This window comes from Desmodus rotundus, chromosome 10 (genome assembly GCF_022682495.2).
Source record: "Desmodus rotundus isolate HL8 chromosome 10, HLdesRot8A.1, whole genome shotgun sequence".
NCBI classification, from domain to species: domain Eukaryota; kingdom Metazoa; phylum Chordata; class Mammalia; order Chiroptera; family Phyllostomidae; genus Desmodus; species Desmodus rotundus.
In genome coordinates, this window is record NC_071396.1 from 112,298,177 (window position 1) to 112,321,721 (window position 23,545).

The following is a 23,545-nucleotide window of genomic DNA, read 5'->3' on the forward strand; positions in this document are numbered from 1 at the left end:
ACGGCACCCTCCTTCCTGCCGGGTTTTCCAGTGACGAGGACGTCACTGCATCATGCGCCAGGTGTGAGGCTCAGAAAAGCCTAGGACGGGCCTCCCAAAGCACAGCACCCTCCCCCAAAGCTGGGGCAACACCCCGAAAATGTCCGCTTCCTGTCTGGGTCACCCAGGGGACACCGCCCTGCAGTGTCGCTGTGAGAAGGTCAGTCGCAGGAAGCGATTTAAAGCTCCAGTGTGTTATTTGCTTAGATCTAAGTCAGCCCTGCAGTGGGACTTCCCCACGAAATGGAAAAGTAAATAACACTGGACGGAGGGCGCGGGCCTGGCTGGGCCAGGAGGAAGTGGGCCCCATCTTGCAGTGGGGCCTCGGAGGGAGCAGCGGCCCCGCCCCCACCTGGCGGCATGCCAACCCCCTAGGGCCAGTAATTCAGTCCTCTGGGACCGGACCAGCCGCGTGCAACGCCGAGCCTGGGGGCCTGTGACCTGCAGAAACACATCGGTGACGGACAAGGGCCCCTGCTTTTTCCTCGGGACCCCAAGCTTCTGGCACGCAGACAAATGACCTGCGGGAGCGGAGGACTCGTGGTTCTGACACTCGGGTGTCTCCCTCTCCCACTCTGGGAATTCCTGTTTGGTCACCAAGAGGCCATTTTTTCTTTCTGTCAAGGGGGAGGGGACTGCTGACGACATTCGGAGTGACATCTGTGGGCCACTTCAAAACTTAAAGAGAGTTCTCCGGTATTATGCAGCGAAGACGGATAGCTAGTACCTTTTACACGGCGGCCCTGCCCTGCAGAACGGGGTGCTTTGGTGCCAGGGGAGTGTCAGAAACCGGACCAGCAGGTTCAAAAGCCATGCCCAGCAGGTGGGCAGGGCGCCCCGTCTGCCTCCCTCAGGGTTGCTGGGCACAGCGACGGAACCCCGGAGGCACCCAGGCTGCTTGCTCTCGGTTGGACACAGGGAGGGTGCTGTCAGATTCTTCCCCTCTGCTGTGACCCGGCCTGAGTCCAGTGTCAGTTGTGCCTGCGGGGAGGTGACGGTGGGGACCTGCGTCCTGTCCCTGGCCACCGGGAGCGTGGCACGTGCACCCCTCCCACCGACAGGCTCAGGCTCCGGGACGTCACGGGAAACCCTGCAGGCCAGTCTGCTTGTGGCTGTTCTTCCCTCGAAGAGACAAGTCCAAGTGTGAGCACAACTGAAAAACTTGCATTTCCAGGGGCTTCCACATGCAGCCCTGGGCGGTGGTTCTCCAGGCCGAGGGTCCGATCGAACAGGCGTGCGAGGGCGGCCGGGGAAAGTGGCCCGGGGAGTGTGCCACGTTCCTCGTTTCAGGGCCAGGCCTCACTCGCGGGGCACGGCAGGCGCGTTACACGTGTGTGCATGTACGTAGTGTGTGTCTGCTAGCAACAGAAGGGCAGGCATGGCCGTGAATGCTCCTAAAGGCGATGAGCCAGGGAACGATGGTAAAGATGAGGGTTGCTTTGGAAATAAGTACGCGTGACCAAAATCACTCTGAGACTTACTCGTATTCACGTGCAGCCCCCGAAATCGGGCGTCTCCCTGTTGTCACTTCCGTTTGCGTGTTTATATACACATGTAGTTGGAGTGTAGGAGTAGAGACCTTCATTTTAGAGGTTCCCAGATGGGTTTATTCCTGAAATAAACCCACACAGACGTGCCTCTGGGCGGCCCTGGGGACTGGGCAGCCCTGGGGACAGGGACGTTGTCTCTGTGGCTCCACTTCCTGGGATGGACCAGCGGGGCCTCAGGCTTCACGGCGCCCTGCCCTCGCCACTGCAGGGAACTGGAGCCTCGCCTGCCCGTGGGGTCCTGGGTGAGTGACTCGGAGTTGCTGTCAGGAGGCCAAGGGGGGGCCAAGCGCCTTCACGTGAGAATCACACCGGACCCCGTCCGTTCTGCCCCGGGAGCAGGGGCGGCCACACGCGAGGCCACTCGGGTCGCGGGCAGCCCGGAGAAGCACAGCTTTATAGGGAGGAGTCACTTCCCTCCACCTCCTGAGTCGCACTCGGAGTGAAAATAAACGCCCCATCCCGAGGCCGTGGGCCAGTTTCGCTTCCTCGTTCGTGATTTTTTACAGTCCCATCTGGCTTCCTGGCACCCACCCACGGGTGAGCGAACCAGAGAAACGTCGCCGAGAAGGGAAAACCTGGGAAAACTCCGGTGACTGCGTACAAAAAAGTGTGCAAAATAAACCAAAAAGGGCAAAAACAAGGAGGGGACGGACCCTACGGTCCCGGGGGGCGGTCGCATCAGGAAGAAGGGATCGTGAGCAGCTGGTGGAGCCGTATTTTCAATAGTGTGGACAGGGGCACAGACGACCCATGCCCCCGAAACAGTTACGGCCGCCCCCAGGTGAGGGTGCATTTGCACACAGCCGTCGTGTGAAACCACATCTCCCAGCTATTCTGTCACATACCGAACACGTCGCTGTCTCCCGAGGTCTCCCGGGAAAGTTCTCGGAGGGTCCTCTTTCTTTCAGACTCCCCTCTGGTAGCTTCGCCATCCTGGGAAATAAAACGAAACAGTTTTAGCAACAAAATAACTCCCTGCGTTTCTGTGCTCGCACAAGCCCCAGCAGGCCATCGGCCCAGCTCTTGAGTGAGTGAGTGTCCCGGGTCGGAGACAGCCTTGGTGCAGGAGGGATTTCTGCAGAGGATGCAGAGCTCCGCCCATTTCTCCTCCTGCCCGAGCACACTCGCCTTCTCGCCTCCTCTCTCTGTGTTTTCATAGGGAAGAAACTGACTATCACCCCCGGATACAATACATGAACACACTCTCACCCCGGCCCTGTTTGGCAACATCCAGACAAGTGGAAAGCAATTCTCGGTGTTGATGGGGACGTGGCACAGCAGGGACCCTCCTGGGAGTGGGGACAAACACAGCCTTTCTTAGAGGACCAGCCCCAAAAACCTCACTGTCCCTCTGCCTGGGGTCCCCCTCCCCTGCCTCCTGACTCCTCAGTGGCTTCCCTGTGGCCTGTCCTTCCTGACCCCACCCCCCTGCGGAGATCTGACATTGTCACAGGCATCCTGTTTGATAACAGTGGGGACCTCGCTTTCCACACTTGGCTGTCCCCGAACCTCACAGTGTGTGGGACCCAGCGAGGGCGGCGGGGAAAGCTGTTCAGCTCACCCCATGGAGAGCGGTTCACACAGATGGTGTCTCCCTGTGCGGAGGGAACCCATGGGTGTTCGAGTCTCCTTTTTCGGATCTTCCTATTTAATTTTAGAAGAGAGTAAACTTGGAACAGAAAAAATTTCTTGGTGGTTTCTTTTCTCAGCTATAAATTCAGGCCGTGTATTTGTTCCACATCTGTTCTACGCTGATACCAGTGTGGTCTTCGCTAAGCACAAAGTAACAGTTTTGTTTGAGAAGTAACTCATTCATACAACTTAGCTACCATTTTGTTCAGGTGGAGTAGTTTTTTTGTGTGTGTGTGTGTGCTTTAACATCTAAAATCAGTTCACCCCTTCCAGTCCATGGCCTCTTCCCGCGTCTTTCCCTCTTTGCGTTGCGTAAAGTCACGCCGAGTCTCGGAGGGGAGGGTGTTTCAGGTTCACAGTGAGAGCTGGACGTTTACAGCGAAGAGAGGAGGTTGGTCAGATGGTCGCAGCCTCAGGGCCAGGCCCGGGGCTCAGGCGGGGCAGGCAGGGGCATCCTGCCACCGACACCCCACCACGCGCCTGGGGCCTGCAGCCGCACTGCGTCTGCTGTCCTCTGTTAAGTGAGGGTGGCCGCAGGCAGAACAGAGCGGAGGGGACAGACAGGACTTCCATCTGCACCTGCCTCCTCGGGTCCTGTCCCCCTCTCAACACCGGTGACGGTAACGTATGTGCACACGGTGGGCAGGACAGGCCAGGGGGGCCACCCGTGAAAACCCAGTGACTGATTTCTGTCCAAACAAAGGCTTGTTCCTGAGGCCCGACACTGCTGCCTGCCCACAAGTGTAAAAATATCCCTGTGAATAACACCTTCTCAGCAAGCGAAATGTCTACAGGCAGAACAAACAGAACCAAGGTGCCAGATGCAACGGGATTCTCACGACAAAGAATTAAGAGCTTCCTGTAAGTAAGGAATCGCTCAGGGGTCCAATGGAAGGTCAGCGCCGGACCCCGCAGCCCAGGGCACTGTCCCCAGCGTCTCGTTCCCGGCTGGTTCTGTGCCTGCAGGTGTCCAAGTGCATCTGAAGCTATTACGGTTTCTGCTGCAAATTATTTGTGCCTATTTTCCCGCCATTAGCCTACGGATGTGAGAGCTGACCTACCTAAGAGCCCGCTACTTTTCCATAATAATTCTGGAGAAAATGCAGTGAGAAAAAACCATCATGATGGAGGCAGATTTAAAAGCATTTCCTCATACAGAGGAGACTTGTCACTCAGCAGCACCGGCCTGGTATTCGTGATAAAGCAAGTGATTTGCTGCCTGCCCAGCCCTTAGTTTCTTACTCCTCCGAGTGTGATCAGTCTGGAGCGGCACGGCCGTTTGCACCCCACCGCGGGCCTGGCATCCCCTCTGGTCATCACCCGGCAGTGCAGAGAAGCCTGGCTCCACTCTGCCCAGGGCTCCCCGGTGCAGCCAAGCTCACAGCACCTCTCTTGCTCCTGGCTCCCAGTGTCCCACCTGGACGGAAACCTCGGGATGGATTTTGTCGGCTCTGCTTGGGAGGGTTTTGCTTCCTTTAAGTATAGGAGCGGCTATTTCTTGTAGGTCCTAAAGAGATACTGCCTTTCAAACGTCTCCTCTTGACAGGGTCGGGACTATAAATCCCCCCACAGAGGGGCGCTCGGCGTCCCCCAAGCAGCCCGCAGTGGGTCCAGGACCCCAAGTTGACTGACTGCCTGTTTTCCACGAGGACTTGCTTCCATCACATTCAGAGGAAACCTAATTACCTCAAACCGAAGATCCCCAACTGCCCCTAACAGCCTTGGGGGATGGGAGTTAAACTCTTCCCACAGTTTGGGGGGCAGCTAGTGTCCCAACGTGAGGACCCAGGGAGCCAGGGCCCCCTGGGATGCAGGGGTCACCCGCTTTTGGTGTGGCCCATGTCGGAATCGGATCTCAGTCCTTCCACTGTATGTGCCGGGGGCGGGAGAGGTTGTAATAAAAACAGTTTTTATAACACTGAGCTCATTACTCAGCATTTTCAGTGTGTTCCATAAAAAACAATCATTTCTATTCTTGCTCTAAGCTGCTTTTGCATGGGTAACAAAAAGTACTAGCACCCACTGAGAGCTTTGGGGACCGAAGCAAAGAACATGGAGAGGCAGGAAGACCAGGACCACGTCAGGTGGCCCGTCTCAGAGGCACGTCCCCCTCCGTGCAGAGTCAGAGCTGGACGGGACGTCCACGCAGGGCAGGCCCGGCCATCCGGCCAGGGCTTCTCGATGCTGGTGTGGGCGCCGCCCTGGGCTGGGAGCGTGGGCTGTCCTGTGTGGTGTGGGATGTTCAGCAGCATCTTCGGTCCTGGCCCCTGGGAGGCTGGTGGCGCCCTGTGGCTATGACGGCCAGACGTGGACACACGTCCCACCCTAGGGTGGGGGAGGCGGGCCACCGGGTGGACTGCCCCTGGTCTAGGCAAAGGGAAATATCAGAGAGGGAGCAAACCCCGCAACCCCACGCAGTCATCGTGGTGTCCTCGCCGGAACATGAGTCTTGCACAGACACCTTATGTCATCAAAACGCTACCTTCCGGAGGACAGTTTGAGAGCGGGGAGAGCGTGGCAGGACTAGAGACGGTCTGGTCAGGGGCTGAGAAGCGGGCGTATGGACGATTCACAGAAAGCAGCCCCGCCTATGTGCTGGCACCTCAGACTGAGCCTTAGACGCTCTCGTAAAGCACAAGCCACACGGGGGGCAGCGGGGACCCTGGGCGTCCCCGACACTGGAAACTGTTGTGCTGCAGTGGGCGCCATCGAGAAAGCAAAGCAACGGCCCGGAGAACGGCCGAAAAGATCTGCAAATCGTAGACCCGATAAAGGTCTAGTGTCCAGAGTATGTCAAGTGCTCCTGCAACTCAACAGCAACAAAACCCACTCAATTAAAAAAAACAAGGGCAAAGAATCCGAACAGACATTTCTCCAAAGAAGACACACAAGTGGCCCATAAACACACGAAAGATGCTCAACCTCGGTCTCCGTTAAGAAAATACAAACAGAAGTCACGATGAGACACCACTTCCCTGCTCCCCCAGGGCGGATACCGTCAGAAAGACCGGTAACAGCAGTGTTCGGTGCGGACGCATGGAAGGGGAAGCACCCCTCTCGCCTGCCAGTATGGCGGGGAGACACTGTGGAAACAGTCTGGTGGCCCCAAAGTCCATCACGGAGCTACGACCTGACTCATCAAGTCCGCTCCCGGGGGTGCGCCCGACAGAAACGAAAACGTGCACCAAACCGAGTTCCCGCGTGCCCACGGCAGCCTCACTCACAACAGCAGCAGCTGGAAACCACCCAGATGTCCGCCGACCCACGAGTGGGCAGGTGGCACGTGGCCCATCCTAGATCGGATGAGTGCTCAGCCACGGAAAGGAGTGAAGCGCCGACGTGCCACAGCGTGGACGCGCTCGGAAGCTCTACCCTCCGTGAAGGCAGCCAGGCAGGAAAGGCCGCCTGTTACATGAGGACGCTCACATGCAGCGTCCTGAACGGGGACGTCCAGGGACAGACAGCAGGTCTGTGGGTGCCTGTGGGTCCCAGCAGGGCTGGGGACACGGAGCCTGGGGGGACGCTGAAGCGTGCAGGTGTCCTTCGCAGGTGATGAAAAAGTTCTAATGTGGACAGGGGTGACAGTCCCACATCTTTGCGAATACACCAAAATCCCATGGAGCTGCTCACTGCAAACGGGTGGCTCATACGCTGTGTGACCTACGTCTGAGTGCGGATGTTAAAGGAAGGAAGCACTCCATCTGCAGGTGGTTCCTGCACTGCTAGCAGGGAGCTGGGGCTCTGCTCCCGGTGGCCCCCGAGGCTGGCACCTTAGATTCAGAAATGGCCCTTTCGAATCAACAGCACAGCAGCGCCGTGTAAGACCCAGGCTCTGCCAGGGTCACTGGTCGTGACGTGGAGACTGCAGCGTCCTTCAGACAAGAGCATGCAACGGAGTGATCGAGGGGCTGGCTTTTGGAAGCCACCGCAAAACAAGTACCTAGAGCCACAGGGAAGCTGTTCGGCAGGCCTGTTATGAAAGTGGACGTACCGGCTTCTACTTCATGCGCACAGATATCCTGCCCTCTGTTCCTGGAAGCGACTGGTCGAGCAGAACGAGGACGGCAGTCACACCAGGAGGGGTGAGGGGACAGAGAGGAGGGCAGAGGAGGCAGAGAGGGGAGAGACGGATTTTGTGACTGGGAGTTTAATGCAAATGCATTTACAGCTAATTTGTATAAGGGCGACCTTCAGTTTGAAGGGAGCTTTCGTGTTACTGAGGCTGAGACTGGGCCGCGATTAGGCCGTGGGGAGCCCCCATCTGAACTGGAAGTGAACACACTGCCTTGGGCTTCGCAGAGCAAAAGCCTGCCTCTGCCTGGACACGTTTGTTGAATCGCTTCCTGCAGTGCAGCTGTGGTAGGAGCGCCTCAGGTCCAGCTTTGAAGAAAGATACATTTTGCACAAAAGACAAACGACAAGATCCATCGGAGCCTTAACCATTTTTCCGAACACGCTCCCAGCTGGGCGAACGCTCCTCCCCCCACACGTTCCTCCTTCACCAGGAAATGGGCCTGGAGTGTCCGCCCGCTGACTGTCGGAGGTCCTCGACCCGTGCCAAGCAGGGGACAGGTCCAGCCCTCGGCCGGCAGTCCACGCCAGACAGCATCATACTTATTTCGCTGTTACCCATCTTCGGAGCTTTTCCATACTTTAGAGAAGATGGAATAAAATCGTAAGCCAGGCTCTGCTGTGCGTGCCAGCACAGGGCGGGTCAGAAGCAGAAGGGAGGAGATTCCCAGAACTCTGGCTGTACCTGCCTCCGGTTTCCGCACGCTGAAGGCAGGGACGAGTCCGTCTGGCAGGCAGAGGGCTCCCTGGCCTGTGCAGACGCCCTTCCACAGAGCCGAGCTCTGCTCTCGCTGTGGTCCCAGAGGGGAAGCTTGGGAGGGAAACCTGCTCCGACTCGCTCTGGGTGCGGGAGGGGCGGATCAGGCCGAAGCTTGTCCTGCTCCGTCCGCACCCGAAGCAGGCACCTGACCTCCAGTAACCAGCTAAGTGCGTCTCAGGAGTTTCATACGCAAAGTGTGGACAGACGCCACTCAGCAGGACCCACGAGTCCCACCCGCCACTTCCTCAAGGGCCCGAACGGGGTCTCCCCACAGAGGCACATTCGGGGGAAACGCTGCGTTCCAGGCCCCGGCCGCCTCTTGTTTCACGACTGACAGTCACAGCAAGTCCGATTACAGTCTGTGTGTGGTGGGGGTGGGGGGGGCTGCTGGAGGGTTGGACCTTCTGAACACGATGCTACTGTCACTGCGAAGGAACCGTTCAGCTTCGGGACAGACCCCAGTTTCACGACAGAAAGGAGCTGATACCCATGGTCCCCTGGGTCCTGGGGTGACGAGCGTCCAGCATCCAGTGGGGCTACGCTGTCCCTCGAACATGTGGCTACTTAAGTCTAAGTTGTTTAAAATAAATGGCACTAAGGAGGTGGGTCTTCAGCTGGACTAGCCACACTCCCTGTGCTTCCTGACCTCGAGTGTCTCACGACTTGGGCAGCGGACGTCACAGACCCAGCAGGTCCCCGCAGCAGCCGGAACTCCCGCTGGATCTGCCGCGGCCCGCACCTGCGTGGCGAGGACTCGGAACACGGCAGCTGCCCTGCCCCTTTGATGCACCTGCTGCCTGCTGGAAGGCGGTCTCCTGCTCGGCCCCTGAGGTCAAGAGGAATTCTTGCGGGGCGGGGGGTGTGGGAGATAGAGAGGGGGTTGCAGATGGAGAGAGACAGAGAGAGACGGAGAGAAGACACGAGGAACAGAGGGCACTGAGCTCCGCGACGAGGCCCCTCGAGCGCCCGGGTGCCTGCAGCATCGCAGGTGTCTGAGCACCTGTGCCGGCAGATGGGGTCGGTGTGCGTCGGCAGGGAGAAGCCTCTACGTTTCAGTTCCTTCCGCTCCTACATGTATGTTCTATGATTAACCTAAGAATCACCTGAGGCCTCGAGCACACTTGTTCGTGTGACTTGCCTAAGACAGTGGAGATCACACAGCGGCTCTGACAGCGGCCAACACTGCAGTCAACTCAGAAAGGGAAAATCTGGGGGTGAGTTGGGGCTCAGGCACCGCGGCCCCGACACACGAAGCTCCAGGCTGGGGTCTGGGGACTGAAGCAAGCTTCTCAGTGATTCTGCATTCAGTTCTGTGACGTCATTATTGCGACAGTGCCAGCTTCCAGCCCCGTGATGTCATCGCGGTGACGCGCTGGCCTCAGCCTGAAGCGCAGGAGGCTGGAGAGAACAGCGGCGCTGGACGTGGGTCTGGAAGGGCCCTTGTCCAGGTGGGCGCTGGGCACCATCGGCACCCTCGGGGCCCCCAGGCCGGCGTCCTCAGGGGCGGCCTGCCAGCAATCACCTGGCCCGGGGAGGGGACACGCTGGACACCGGCCACTGCCGGGCTGCGCAGGCCGGTTAGCCGAGGACACACCTGCGAGCAGGGCCTATGGTCAGGCTCTCTGCTCTGAGCTTCTGCGTGGAGGTTGGGGGCTCGCGTGGAGTGGTGGGTGCGGTCCGCGGGAAAAGCAGAGGGCACAGGACAGGGCTGAGCGCAGAGCAGCCCCCGCCCTCTGCGCCCGGGACAGCTCGATGCGGGCCAGATGCTCGGGAGCAGCGGGGTGGGGGGTGTCAGGCATGCGGCCCCAGCGGTTGTGAAGGAAGCCAGAGGCTCAGTCTACCCGCTGCGGGGGAGCGGGGTTGCTAAGCGCCGGTGCGCGCGCGTTCTCTGTAAACACAGGCCTCATCTCCCAGGGCATCACTCCGCCCTGCTGGAGAGTCTCCTCTGGGGCGGGGTTTCCTGCCTAAACACCCGGCTCCCCACTGCCCCGGGGAGGCCCTGCTGGGCCCCGCAGAACCGCTGCTCTAATAAGTTTAACTTCAACAGACTCCGGCGCTCCTCCCCAACGTAAAACTCACCCCGCAGTCTAATTTCTGCTCGCTCGCAGATCGGGTTTTTCAGGGCAAAGTCCCCTTTTTCTCTTAAGCACAAAAATCCAGAAATACCGGCAGGGCCTGTGGGAGAGCCTCTGTGAGCGGGGGCCCAGCACACAGGGGCCCAGGTCCCCTGCAGGTGAAGGCAGGTTTTCAGAGTGATGGCTGTTTGCTAACTTTTCATCGCCCGTAACTCGATTTCCCTTATTTGGGAAAATGCACAACGTCTTCATTCCTCACGTTTCCCAGTTTGAAGCTTCTTGCGGCGGCAGCCTGAGGAGGGAGAGCGGTGAGGAGGCGAGATGGCCTCCCTGCCTCAAGGCCATTCCCTAGGGACTGAGTTCAGAGTCCCGACCGCAGGTGTGAAGACACAGTTCTGGGGGAACCCCGCTCCCTCCAGGGAGGCAGGAAATGGGGACGTGGGAGACTAGAGTCCCCCAGCGGCCAGGCCTGCTCCAGAACCTTCTGCTGACGCTCACATCCTTGCTCTCTATTCTGGTCACGTTTAAGTGGGCGGCCCGGCCGCGCGACCTCACAGAGCCCTCCCTCCGAAAGGCAGCAACCGTTTCCTATCAACTCAGCCAAAAAACTAATGGAAGAGTCTCAATGTGACAACTACCCGCAGGAAGCTTCGTTTTTAAACTCGCAATTTTGTGTTTGTTTTTCAGTCATTAGAAAGTTGAAAGTTAGATCTCAGAACAGCTGCGTGAGTGTCGGCTTCCCTGTTGCTCCACCATCTCACTTCGGTGACGTTAAACCCACCACAACATGGTTGGCAGGAAGGAAGCCGCCCGCCGCAGTGGGGGCTTCAGAGCCAGTGAGTGAGCTGGGCATCTGACCCAGAGCCCCGGGGCTGTCACTCCACGACAGTCCCCACTCCACCCTCCCACGGGGGCCCTGTCCCCAGCCTGGTCTTTGCAGACACCCAACAAGTCCCAGTGCAGTGTCTCCGTGACTTGTGACAACCAGGTGACCAGTTTAAGAAAATTCTGGATCATTCCCACCGGATAGTTACTAGAACCAGCTGCATGATGTCTGAAGTCGGCCCCCCTCACAGTGGGAGGGGGACCCCAAAGAGGGATGGTGCTGTAAAGATGCAGATCCCTGCCCGGTTTCGGCGGGGGGGGGGGGGCCTTGGCCCTCGGGGAAGAGCGAGCTAGCAGGGCGGCCACTGCCACGGAGACCGGCCGTGCACACGCACAGGCCACTCACGGGCTTTGGAAGGAGATTGGAAAGCAAGTTATGGAAACTGCCCACGTGGCTGGTGCTGAAACTGAGGCCAGGCACCCATCAGAGCAGGGCCACTGCGGCTCCGTCCCCGCAGCTAACTGGGCACACGCCCCAGAACCTTGCACAGTTGGCGCGCTGCGTCCCTGGACCCGTTTCCGTGTGCAGGGGAGGGGCCCCCTCAGTGCCCTGACATTCTGTGACCTGCCCTTGACCTCGAGTTGAAACGCACATAATTGTATGTTCAAACAGTTCAGATAGCCCGGCCCCCCCAAACGAGGGTGATTCCCTGTTTTTGCAGACAGTGCCAGGCTTGTGTGCCCATGACCTGAAGTGGTTCGTGAGTGTCGGGGAGGCAGGGGACAGAGGGGCGGAGGCACCCAGGAGCCTGGTGATGGTGGCGTGTCACCTGTCATCAGGGGCTCAGTGGGCAAAGGGCTGAGAACCACCCTTCCCAGATGCCCCTGGGGACCCGACGGCAGAGCTGAGCCTCAGAACCTAGTGGAGGAGTAAGGCAGGAATCAGTGAGTGGTCTGCTAGAAATGCTAAGTTCTCTGGCCAGCAGGAAGGACTCTCAGGGTCTTCCTTTGCACCGCCCCTCTTTCTCTGTGCTTTGCAAGCTCTCCATAGTAACATGTGAAAAGGGCCATGGAGGCCCCGGCCCTGGGCAGCCCCGCCGCTGGGATTCCGAGAGCTCCAGCTGCCACACAGCCCTGGCACATCCAGGGCTTGGGGCTGCGGCACCCACCCGGAGGACAGCGCTCATCGCAGGGACAGACGTGCACGCGAGGGCTTCTGAGCACTCACGTCTTACCTTGTGGCCCTTCTCAGCGCTGGCCTCTCGCTTCCCTGCGTGGTTCCCCATCCTGAGCTGATCAAGCTGCGGGAGGACAGAAAATGAGAAGATGTCAGCCCCAAATGGGTGTGTTTAGAATTTCCTGTGTTGTTTGTCAATCAGGAAGCCTCCGGGAGAGGGGCTGTGTCCCTTCCGGAGCAGAGAAAACACACCCCCAAGCCCCACCCCGGGCGCACGCCTTGTGAGTGGCTTCATGAAAACAGTGAGACTGGAAGGGGGCTGTCGGTCCCCGTCCAGTTCGGGAACAGACACTGTCAGGGCGTCTCCTCGTGGGAAACACAGCCAGCCCATCTTGAGCCATCTCGGGGGTTGTTTCTACACAAACACGCATGCGGAGGGCATCACGGGTCACGGCTGGGCACCACGTGACGAGGCCAGCTGAGATGCAGGAGGGAGCCGACAGATGAAAGGTGACAAGTGCACCTATGTGTGCTCACTGCCGGGGGAACCCTGTGAGCAGAGAAGCCACGCAGTCCCGCCCAGGGCGGCTTATCAGACAGGTATGCCAAGAATCTGCGGAGTTTCCAGGGGAGAGAAAGTTGGATAAAATTAAAAAAAAAAAAAAAAAGCGCGTGTGTTTCTTGTTTGCATGTTCTAACCCACGCTGTAGCAGCAAATTCACAATATTTTTTTCTCCAAAATGGCACAAAGCTGAAGAATTTAGCCAAAACCCATTCCTGATCTCAGCACACCTCTGCCCTGTGTGGACCCCGAGGTCCGGGCACCCCCTCAGACCTGACCACAGGGCACAGCGCCCTGCCTTCAGGACAGCGACAAACTGCCCTTTGCCATGGGGTCTTGTTCCGGGAGGGCACACGGGTCCCACCTTCCTGCGGAACCCACAACGGCTTCCCTTCGAAAGCCACTGAAACGAGTCATTTTCTAACCCTGAAGGCACTCTTCAGAAAGAAGGGCATTATCTGGATTTTCCCACAGTCACCGCAGCCCTGGCTGCCTCTTGGGTGACTAATGAGCTGTCACAGGTGGAGAGCAAACAGCCACCCGGTGACACGGGGCAGGAGACAGGTCCAGGGACGGGCCGCGTGGGGTCGGGGGCAGTTTTGAAGGGCCCTACATCCAACAACTGAGATGAAAGTGTGACAACATGCCGGTCAATCAAAGACGACGCAGTTCTGGTGCCGATGTCCACATAGCTTTCACGAGTCCCATGAATTCCTCCTGCTTCAAGAGCAGGGCGGAAAAAACCAGGTTTTTCTTATGCTACGTGAAGTAAGCCAGTCAGAGGAAGACAAATACCATACGATCTCACTTACATGTGGAATCTAATCAGCAGGATAAACTGACAAACAAGATAGAAACAGGCGTGGAGGCACGAAGCAGACCACTGGATCTCAGAGCGGAGCGGGGAGGGGGACTGGATGAAAGCAGGTGAAGGGGTCACCCCAGGAACACACCCCAGGATGCACAGCCGGCAGCGTGGCGCTGGAGTCACTCCGAAACCCGGCCCCTGGTTAGATCCACTAAAGTACACGCCGGGTAAAGCAAATGCTGGTGCGGCTTTCAGTAACCCTGAGAATGTGCTACGTGTAAGAACCCATAGCGTGACGATGCCCCCAACATTCGAGGGTCCACCTCCCTGTTTGCGAGGTAAGGGTGAGTCTCTTCTAAACGAAGCGCAGGAAAAACACTTAACCTCTTTTCATCAACGTTGACAGCTGGGACTTTTGAGGGGTTTCCCCTTGGGGGTACAAAGCACCTTACATCACCATCTCTGTCCCCAGCAGGGCAGCATCACCGACCCACGTCCTCCAGCCCCGGCCACCTGCTTCCTCCGTCTGGCCCTCACCCTTGTCTTTTCGGTTCCCACCGGGATGTGGCAGCCCCTGCCCTCCCTTAATGCTCCTCCTCCAGAAAACACGCGAAGGATTTAGCCAACATCGGAGGCACACCAGGCCTGTAACTACTTGGGGCTGCATGCGGATCAAGGCAGAATGTTTCTGGATGAAGGGACTGTGAAGCACAGCTGAGATCTGTCCACGGGACACGCCCACGGTTCCCGGGAGAGACGGACCGTCTTCCGCTGAGCTCGCCGGAAACCTCCCCGTGCGGCAGAGCAGAACTCGAGGTCACACTTGGGGGCTGTGGTCAAGCTTCAGGAGACTCTTGACAGCTGGACACAAACAGAACAGACCCAGGTCACAAAGGTGCAGGTCAGACTTTTGAGTGCGAGCAAAACCAGTTAGATTTGATCAGCATTTCTGACGCATCCCGCGCAGCAGGCAGGTTCTGGCCTCGTCGGTGGGAAGACGGTCTCCGGCCATCGGCCCTGGGCAACGGCATGTTTGGCAGCCCCTCGGTGAGAAGACCGCATGTGTGTGGGGGCGTGGGGGGGCAGCAGCCTGCACCCAGTGTGACCGCCCACCCTGTCACCAGGGCTGCTACAGTCGGGTTACAGAAGGCCGCCTTCCTGCCGTGACTGGCGCAGGCCACGCACCAGCAGCTGGGCCTGTACTCTGGGAAAAGAACCATCTGCAAGCCAAAGAGCCGGAGGGTCGGGGTCACCCTCCTGCCATCCGACTGTTGCCATTAGTCAAACAGAGAGAGCAAGAGAAACATCCGGGAAGCGTGAGGAATGCCGAGTGGGAGCCCAGCTGATGCGGGGGCGTCTCCGGGTGACTTAAGGAGCTTCTCGGGAAATGATGAACAAACGGGTGGGAAGCTGGAAGACTCCTGGGCTCCCTCGGGGCTGACGTCCAACTTCGGATGAGATGATGAGATTGCCAAAGGGTCTCTGGACTAGGGGGAACTTCCACGTCCACACGATTACCCCTCGGTGGCAGCCGGAGGGCCACGGGTAGGCCTGTCCTGCGGAAGTCACCTGCCCGATGGGAGAGCCGTTCCGTCTCACTGTTTCTAATCGCACGCGCCCACTGCGCTGAGATTTCTGCTGTTCTCTTGGTGGAGAGCCCGAGACAGGGGCGCAGATGGGACCCCGCGAGTGGGTGGGTGCCCGAGAATGTGCAGCTGGAAGGCCGGGGGCATGACGGTGAGAACAGCCACCAGGCACTGGAGCCAGCGACATCTACAGGTGCTTCTAACTCTTCAAGATGCAAACAGGGCAGCTGGGACCTGGGTGCCAATCCACACTCCGGCGGCAGACCTAGGGCAGGTAACTCAGCTGCCTGAGCCTCAGGGTTTCCCACAGTGGGAGCAACAAGGGCTCCCTCGCTGGGCTGGGGAGCGGGAGGCCCACAGAGGAGCTGCGGAGGGTCGGGGGCAGGGGGAGCCCTCGGCGCTGGCCAGTCTCTCTCTCTCTCCCCACCAGGTGCCTGTCACCAGCGTGGGTGGTGAGCAGGGGAGGAGACCCTCCTCGCTGTGCAGGTGCTCCACCATCCCACCCAAAGTGCAGAGACCTTTCTCACATATGCGGATATCCACGTTCAAAGGGCCAAGTTCAGGGAAGGAGAAGGGGTACAACGCCAGTGGCCCTTGAGGAGCCCAGAAGTGACCGCACACACTGAGCCCGTAGGAAGCGCCTGCTGGCTGACAGACGACCCAAACGCGGGAAGTGATGTAGCTGCTTCAAGTTCAAGTGCCGCACCGGAATACAGTCAGCGGCACTGCTACAACCGAGTACGGTGTCAGGGCGGTAGACTCACCGGGGGGGGGGGGGGGGGGGGGGGGAATCGCTTGGTGAGATGGAAAAATGTCTAATTGCGCGTCACACACCTGAAGCCGATACAATATTGCAGGTGAATTGCAACTGAAGAATTTTTAAAAATTATAAAAAAGACCAGACTGTGTGGGGCGGAGAGAAGAGTCAGCCGTTCGCCAAACTTCAGAGACACCTCGCGATGTTAATATGCTGAGTGGCTGTTTCTGCAGTGCCGCTGAGTGCATCGTTACAGGTAATGGGATTATTGCGAAATCTCTTATTTCGATAAATTTATTGTGACATAGATAAGGTTTCGTTCAAGTCTCACAGAGCTGGCCTCGTAAACGTGGTCGCAGAGCCCTCTTTCCTGTCTCCCCAACCTCCCTCCCGCAGTGCGGGGTGAGGAGCAGGGGGTGGGGCCCAGCATGGGCGGGTCGCCGACTGTGCCACCCGCCTGTCACCGCAGGTCTGCGCTTGTTTCTAATCAATTGTCTAGTTGCATTTACGCCCACGGTGTAGGAAACGAACCACCGTTGTATAATTTTTACAGACTGACGATTCTTTTGGCTTCAGTTTCATAAGATGCTGCTCTTTGGACAATAGGGTTGTTTTGAGTTCCCGTTCAATAAAGCGCTCCGAGAGCATGTGTTTCCATGGAGACACAGGACTGACATCCAGGGAGGTGCTCCCTCCCTCCGGCGAAGGCGTTCCAGGACCAGCCCTGCGAGCTTCACCCCTTCCACAGCTGAGAAAGTGACGCGGACAGCTGCGTGGGCCAGGACAAGCGCCCGCTGGGGAAGATGTGAGCTGGAAACAGGGCCTCGCGGATGTTCTGTGCATCCCGGTCACGTCTCACGGGGCGGGTGTAAGGGAGCGCACACTGCCGCACTGTTCACACTGCTCACACCGTAGAGAGAAACAGGACGTCCCTCCAACGAGGAGCCTCGAGGACCCGTCCTGCAGGAGCACCTGTGCGGGGCAGCGCGGTTTGGACCCAGAACAGCAGGCGCTCTTCCCTCCCCTCCGGAGACCTTGGGGCGACTCGGCGTCAGCGGGCGTTCACTCCACGCCGGCCGCTGGCTGTTCACTGTTCAGTGCCGGCCCTGCCCACGCCTTGGACGTGGACTCGGGGCTCCAGGCTGTGCGAGGACACGCGTGTGTTTTAAGCTCTTTGTGACCACCTTGGAACACTGCCCCCTCGGGGAAAGCGGCAGATAAACGGAGACCCATGACAGGTGCAGGGCAGACGCAGAGGCCGTTAGCAGGGGCAGAGGGCTCCCGGAGGAGGGCTGGGCGGTGCAAGGACCCCGGAGTGGGGAGGCCCAAGGGGCGTGTGCATGGGACGTGGAAGTGGCCAAATACTCATGGCAGGGTCTCGGGAGGGGAGACTGCAGGCCACAAACGATGTCCCCCGCTTCTGGGGGCAGCTCAGGTCCGCTGGGACGAGTGGGCTCTGCAGGCAGTTCCCCGAAAGCTGTGCCTTGGGCCCAGGGCCTGCGCCTTCCCCAAGCCCAGCAGTAGAAACCCACCCCCACGACGATGGTGTGAGGGGCCGCACCTTTGCCAGGTGGTTAGGCTGTGATGGAGGGCCCCTCACAAGTGGGGTGCACACTGTTCCTGAGGAGACCCCAGAGAGCGCCCTCCCTCCTGGGCCATGTGAGGACCCAGCTGGAAGACGTCCCCGGTGACTCAGGAGGAGGACCCTCACCTGACACTGACCCTGCAGGCGCCTTGACCTTGGACTCCCTGCCTCAATGTGTTTGTCGTTCCTGGGGTCCCCGGGCTGTGTGGTCAGAGCGGCCCAGACAGACCAGACAGCCTGCAGCGTTCCAAAGGCCGAGGTCGGAGCCCACTTCGGACGTTCGGGTCCATGCGAGATCCGGCCCCCGTGAGCTGGGATCTGTCCTCCCAGCGGCCTTCAGGACACAGCCTGGCCGGAGCACCAACAGCTCCCTCGAGCAGAGAAGTTCCCAGCTCAGCCTGGACTCAGCCCCCCAGACGTGTCAGGGAAGAGTGCAGGAGCTGGGTTCTGGGGCACGGGAACTTTCTCCGAGTGCCAGGTACCGCCCTAGTTATTACCACCCTTTGTTTTCCACGGGCTTGTGAGACGTGAGCAGATTCACAGAGGAACACGGCCTTAGAGTGATCCCAAACCATTTTAAAGGCAAATGATGGAGTTGCATGAAAATGGAGTTTGTTGGCAGTCTGGTCGCGGGCCCTTGAACTTGCCCTGCTGGGCATCAGCTGACTGTAGATAAAGCCGTCTTCCGAGTACAGGGCAGCAAATTACACCTGGGGCTCCCTGCGTGGGGCGTTCTGCAGCGGGGCCGGGTTGGCTGCAAAGGCAAGTTCTTGGCGGCAAGAGCAGCAGCAGGTCACACCGCAGGGCGTTCACGCTCAGCTCAGGCCGTGTCAGGATGTCCGTTAAAGTGTGCCTAAGTGTCCGGGTGGCTGAGACATTTAGCTGTCCTCAGCTGTGCCGGGGATGGGACGTTCTCTGTGTAGATACAGAGAGTCACAGGAAGCTGGCATGCTCCGTGGTCACTTCCAGACGGGCCTGTTGGCGCAGGGCGGGGCCTGGCTGGGCACACCCAGGGCGCACCTGGGCGGGCAGGGCAGCTGGAGGCCTTGCAGAGCAGGTGGCTGAACTCAGTCAACCCCCTGCCTCTGTGCTCGGGGCCCACAGCCACTGTGCGTGCCCTCGGCCCCACCCAGAGGCCCGGCGCTGGGACCAGGCAGGCCGGGGCTCTGGGAGAAAGACCCCCAGCGAGAGCGACCCAGTGCCCGGGGTGTGCCCGCTCTTGTGGGCAGTGCTGGGCGTGCTCGGAGGGCTCTGGCCCGCTGCTCCCCCTCCGAAACCCGGAGGGTAAATGCCACTTCCTGGAGGAACTGTGGAAATAGCTGGTTAATGTTTCATGTGCCCAAGGGCACACGCCATGAGTCAGAGGGGAGTGAGCCCCAGCAAGGCCTGACCTCTGGTGACCGGCCCCTGGCCCCACCTCCAGGGCGCCTCCCTCCTGGGCCCTGCAGGGAGTCATGCGTGACCTTGTTGCCAGTCCATGCGTGCCACACGGCCCAGGCCACTGACACAGCAATTAGGGTCACAGCCGTGCCCATGCCACCACGCCCGCCGGGGTGTGCCACGTGACCCGGGACACCGGCACCCGTGACAGAGTGAACATGGACTCTCTGGGCATTGCTCACGGCCAGAGCCAGTGACCGAGGGCAGAATGATCTGTGTGTGACTCCAGGCACCTTAGTCACCTCAGAATGACTCGTCGGTCTCTCACCACCAGGCATGACATGCTCTGTTGCTGCGCCAGGCAGACCGGTGTTGGCTCAGCCCGTCCGTCTGCACGCAGCCCGGGGCCAGGAGGGCTACTGTCCGAGTCGGACGGAAATAAACTCCCTGTTTACGAGGAGACACAGAGACCCCTGAGTCCTGGACTGGTTGACCTGAAGCGCCCAGGTTCTGAGCAGCAGCCCCGCCGCAGCCACCCACCCAGGCCCTGTGCTCAGAGCTGATCCGCTGGGGGCCACGTAGTCACGCAGCCGCGCAACGCTTCCCGGGCCGAGTCCCTACTTCTCCGGAAAATAGAAAGATGAAGGATGCGAGCAGGTGCCGGTTCTATCGAACGAGAAGGGCGGGCGACAGGTCCCCAGAGAGCGTGATGCTGACGGGGAAGCTGGACCCCCAGCAGGAGAGCCGTGGTGGCAGCTTCACACGTGTGAGCGGAGGTCCCAGAAGCCCGAACTCTCCCCTCACCCTCAGTTCACAGGGGCTGCGACACTGAAGCCAGAAAAGGGGGGGCCCAAGTCCCCTTGGCAGTTTTGGGGGCAGCATGGGGCCTGGCTCTGGCCCTGTCTCCACTGTGCTGGCCACTCCGAGACCGCACACGACCTCTGGAGTTCTAGTTCAAGTTCAGCTGTGGATGGTCCAGGGGACTTGGGCAAGGCACTCGGTTTCTTCAAAACCAGGATTTCCTGACACATTAAGTCTTGGGTTTATTAAGGAAAAGGGCCCCGTCGGAAGGTTCAAGGGTGCCTGTCCTTCATTTCACTTTTAACATGTGCTCGGAATCCTCAAAGCACCTCAGGCCCCTGGGCCGGTGACATCACGCCTCCTGCGTTAATGTGGGAACTGCCGCAGGTGACGGCAGGTAACAGAGCATCACAGAAACGTGCCGCGCGGGGTTAAGTCCCCTCACAACGCTGTCCCTGAAAAAATGGCATTTAAGTGGACAAATGACAAAGGTCCAGAGCACAGGACACGTGGTACGAACACGGACCGCGGCTGAGCCGGGACTGTCCCGGGTCCCCGTAGGCCCCAGAGGATCGACATCCTTTCGGAAGGCGATGCTGTGTCACCACGAGGCCAAGGCCTCATGGTTTTATTGCTCCATCAAAATCAAGGTCATGCAGGAACGCCTTTCACAGGAAGTGAGGACGGTGGTCTGAAAACGCGGGCATCTCTGCAGAGTATATTCCCCACGAGGTGCTCACCCGATACTCTGTGACCACGTCGAAACGACGAGAAAGTGCCTAATCACTTACATCCCCCCTTCCTCTTCCGTGTCCTCAGGAGGCCAGGGGACAGCTGCACCCATGCCGCCCAGCCTGTGGCGTTGAGGAGACAAGCCCTGGCCCAACCTGACACTCTTCTGCCCGAGACTGTGTTTGCAGACGGGGGGTCGCAGGAAAGGAGATCCAGACAGAGGCCCGGAGCCGCGGGCTGCCCGCCGGGGGAGCAGGAGAGGCGGCCACGGCAGCGCAGGGCCTTCGCTTGTCCACGGCTGGTCCCCGGCACCCGCAGCAGTGGCCAGCACGTAGCAGGTGCGCAGGAATCCGCTAGGTGACTGGGAGAAGACACACTGAAGCTAGCCCCTGCCCCCACATGTGGGCTGCGCGCACTCACACCGCACAGGCCTCCAGGCCTCCGGGCCCGCCCTTGATGGCGGCATCAGCCCCAACCGGGCCCAGTGTGGACGGTGGGTGGGCACAGGGCGGCGCAGCCATGAGGACCAGCGTGGCCACTGCGCACCGAGGTCCCGGCAGCCTCCACAGGAGCAGGGAGCTGAGGCTGACTCGGGCCGAGTGTCCCCTGGAAACGGAAGCCCATGTTCCTTCTGAACACCGGACACCGCAGAAAGGAAGTGGGGGCCCCACCGCCGTTCGAGAGGCTGCTCCTGGGGAGGAAGTGGACACAGAGGCCGGCGCCCCTCAGCTCGCCACCGGGGCCTCTGGGAGGGACAAACAGAGCAGCAAGGGGAAGAAGACACGGTGGGCGTGGAGGCCTGAGCACTGCCGTGCAAGGTGCCTGCGGTCCAGGGCGGAGGCAGACTCACGGGGCCTGCAAGGGGCTCCCGCGTGGAGACGGGGACACTGCCCTTCAGAGGTCACGAAGGGCCTGCGAGCAATACGCAGGGGCCGTGCTGAGTGCAGGAAGGCCTGGTTGGATACGGAGGAGCAGCTCCCTCAGGTCGGGGGCAGGGGTGCTGACGGGAGCTACTGCCTTTCAGGGTGCTGATCGGAGACCGCACTCTGCTGTGAGCTCCATCCAAACGCTCCAATAGGAACAGTGAAACCGAGTCAGTGTGCAGCCTGGGGGGCAGACCCCACCCGCCCCGGGAGGGAGTGGCCTGGTCGCCTGTGTGGACCGGCAGCACTGCACAGGCAGGCCCCCCTGGGTGCTGCATGGCGACCGGGGCCGGCTCTTCTCTCTCTTTCACGAAGCCCACAGGCCTGGCTGGGGTCCAGGCCTCCCCTGCTTTGAGGGATGAATGAATCCCACCTCTGCCCCATCACACTTGCCCTCCCCAGTGTCCATCACACTCCTCAGCCTTGGGCGGAGGACCCCTGGGCAATGACTGGAAAGGTTAGTCTGAGACAAGGACATGAAGGTGCCGGCACTCGGGACAGCAGGACCGTCCCCTTGGCCCCGTGGACCCCAGGTGTCCCGGTCGCCGTGTGGTCCACGGAGAGAGGCCAGGAACCACCTCTGCGAGTGAGTCCAGGGGACACATCCAACCCCTCTGCCACCATGTCATGAAAGCCAATGCAGTCTCAGAGACTGAGGACCCAGTGACATGAAGGTGTCACCTGAGCCCCACAAAGATGCCACCAGGGACCTCTTCTACCTTAACATGCAAATCAGGTGAGTCTTTTGTTAGCGGTGTGACACCCCGAACAGGTTTGAGCCTACCTCCACACGACAATTTATTTCAAGTTCCTGCAGTGTGCTTTGCTTCTGCGTGGTAACCCCGCGTAGGTGACGGTCACCTGCAGGCATGTACCTCCTGGTGCAGCTGCCCACTCGGCCTGGCGGGGCATTTTCAGGAGGCCGGCCAAGGCGTGTGCAGGCCAGGGTCTGCTCCCGCCCCCCCACCCCCAGCCCTGTCCAGCTCGGGTCTGAAGTGGGCGAGGCAAACATGAGAGTCTGGTTTAAATCCTGCCCCTTCAACAAGCAGTTCTGACGTGGAAAACAGTGAGTCACGTGGCCCATCGCCCCGCAGCGCGAAGTGGTGCATCGAAGCCGTGGGGCTGCCCCCACCTCTGAAACACGACTTCTCCTGGGGATCAACACCCAGACCAGCCCGGGGCCGGCAGGCAGCTGGGGGCGACCTGCGTCCAGGGCCGAACAGGCCCTCCAGCCCAGCATCGATTCCATGCAGCTACAGAGCCTCCTCCCGGGCTGGTCGCAGCCCCCCCAAAGCCCCTCGGAGTTCTGTCACACACATCTCGGGGCGCTCAGCCGACGTTCTGCCTCGGGAACCCTGTCTGTGGACTTCCGAGGTCCCCTGTCACACCCCGAAGTGCTTTCGGGGCACGGACCCGCTCCTGGCAGCGCACGAGGCAGCGCCCCCCACACGGGCAGCAGGCTTTAAAAGTCGATTGCGCGTTTGCTCTGGGACGCTTGCTTAGTTTAGCAAAAACGTTGGATTTCGACTAAGTGAGAAATCAGATGGCGAATGTGGGCACCCATAAATATTCGTCAGACAGGCTGGCATGCCATGAGGCAGGAACTAAACGCTACCCTCTGACGGTGGAGGAAGTATCAAAACTAAGCGAATACATAAAAATATACTGTCAGCACAGAGGTTTGTCCTGCAGGAGGCGCTCTTTCTCGCGTAGAGCCAGTTGTCAGTAAACAGGAAGAATGCCTGGTGCACTCGAGCCTGCTGGGAGCGGGTGGGAAGCACGTCCGGGCACCTGTGCAGACCTAGGTGGACATTGGGCACTCATCGTCCGCTCCCCGCCTTTCCTCGGAGCCTGGGGCCTCGGCAGGCACTGGGGAGCTCATGAAAACTCATTTTCCCGGGCCCGCTCCCCAAGACTGAGGTGAGGCAGAGATGGGTCGTGGGACTGCAGTTAATAGGAATCCTGGATGAGACGTATGCAGGCGACTGGCAGACGCCCAGGGGAATGTTAGTGCCCCCTGCCCCATGGCCCGGTGAGTGGATCTGGGGTCTGGGTCAGTCCGGCTGCCATCTGGTCTCCCCACAACTCCACCCCGCCGATGGCCGGATCTGGCCCAGTGGGGCTGCGTGCGGCTGCCTCTCCTTTCCGGATCAGACTCCAGGTGCAGCGGGGTAAGGGCTGGGAGGGTTGCTCTCGGCTTAGGCTGGGGGTGAGTGTGCTCGTGGCCTTGTGCATCGGCGTGGTCTCGGTGGGAGGAGCTCACCTGCACTGGGCGCTGGGCT

The 23,545-nt window shown here is 59.7% G+C and overlaps 1 protein-coding gene across 1 annotated transcript in view; it reads right to left on the reverse strand.

Annotated features, from left to right (window-relative positions):
• Positions 1 to 23,545, reverse strand: part of MBP (myelin basic protein) — a 65,565-nt gene that overhangs the window by 36,710 nt on the left and 5,310 nt on the right. The window contains 2 exon segments of the mRNA XM_024580217.4: positions 2,435 to 2,522; positions 12,188 to 12,253. Coding sequence (XP_024435985.2) covers positions 2,435 to 2,522; positions 12,188 to 12,238 — 139 coding nt within the window. The 5' untranslated portion in view covers positions 12,239 to 12,253.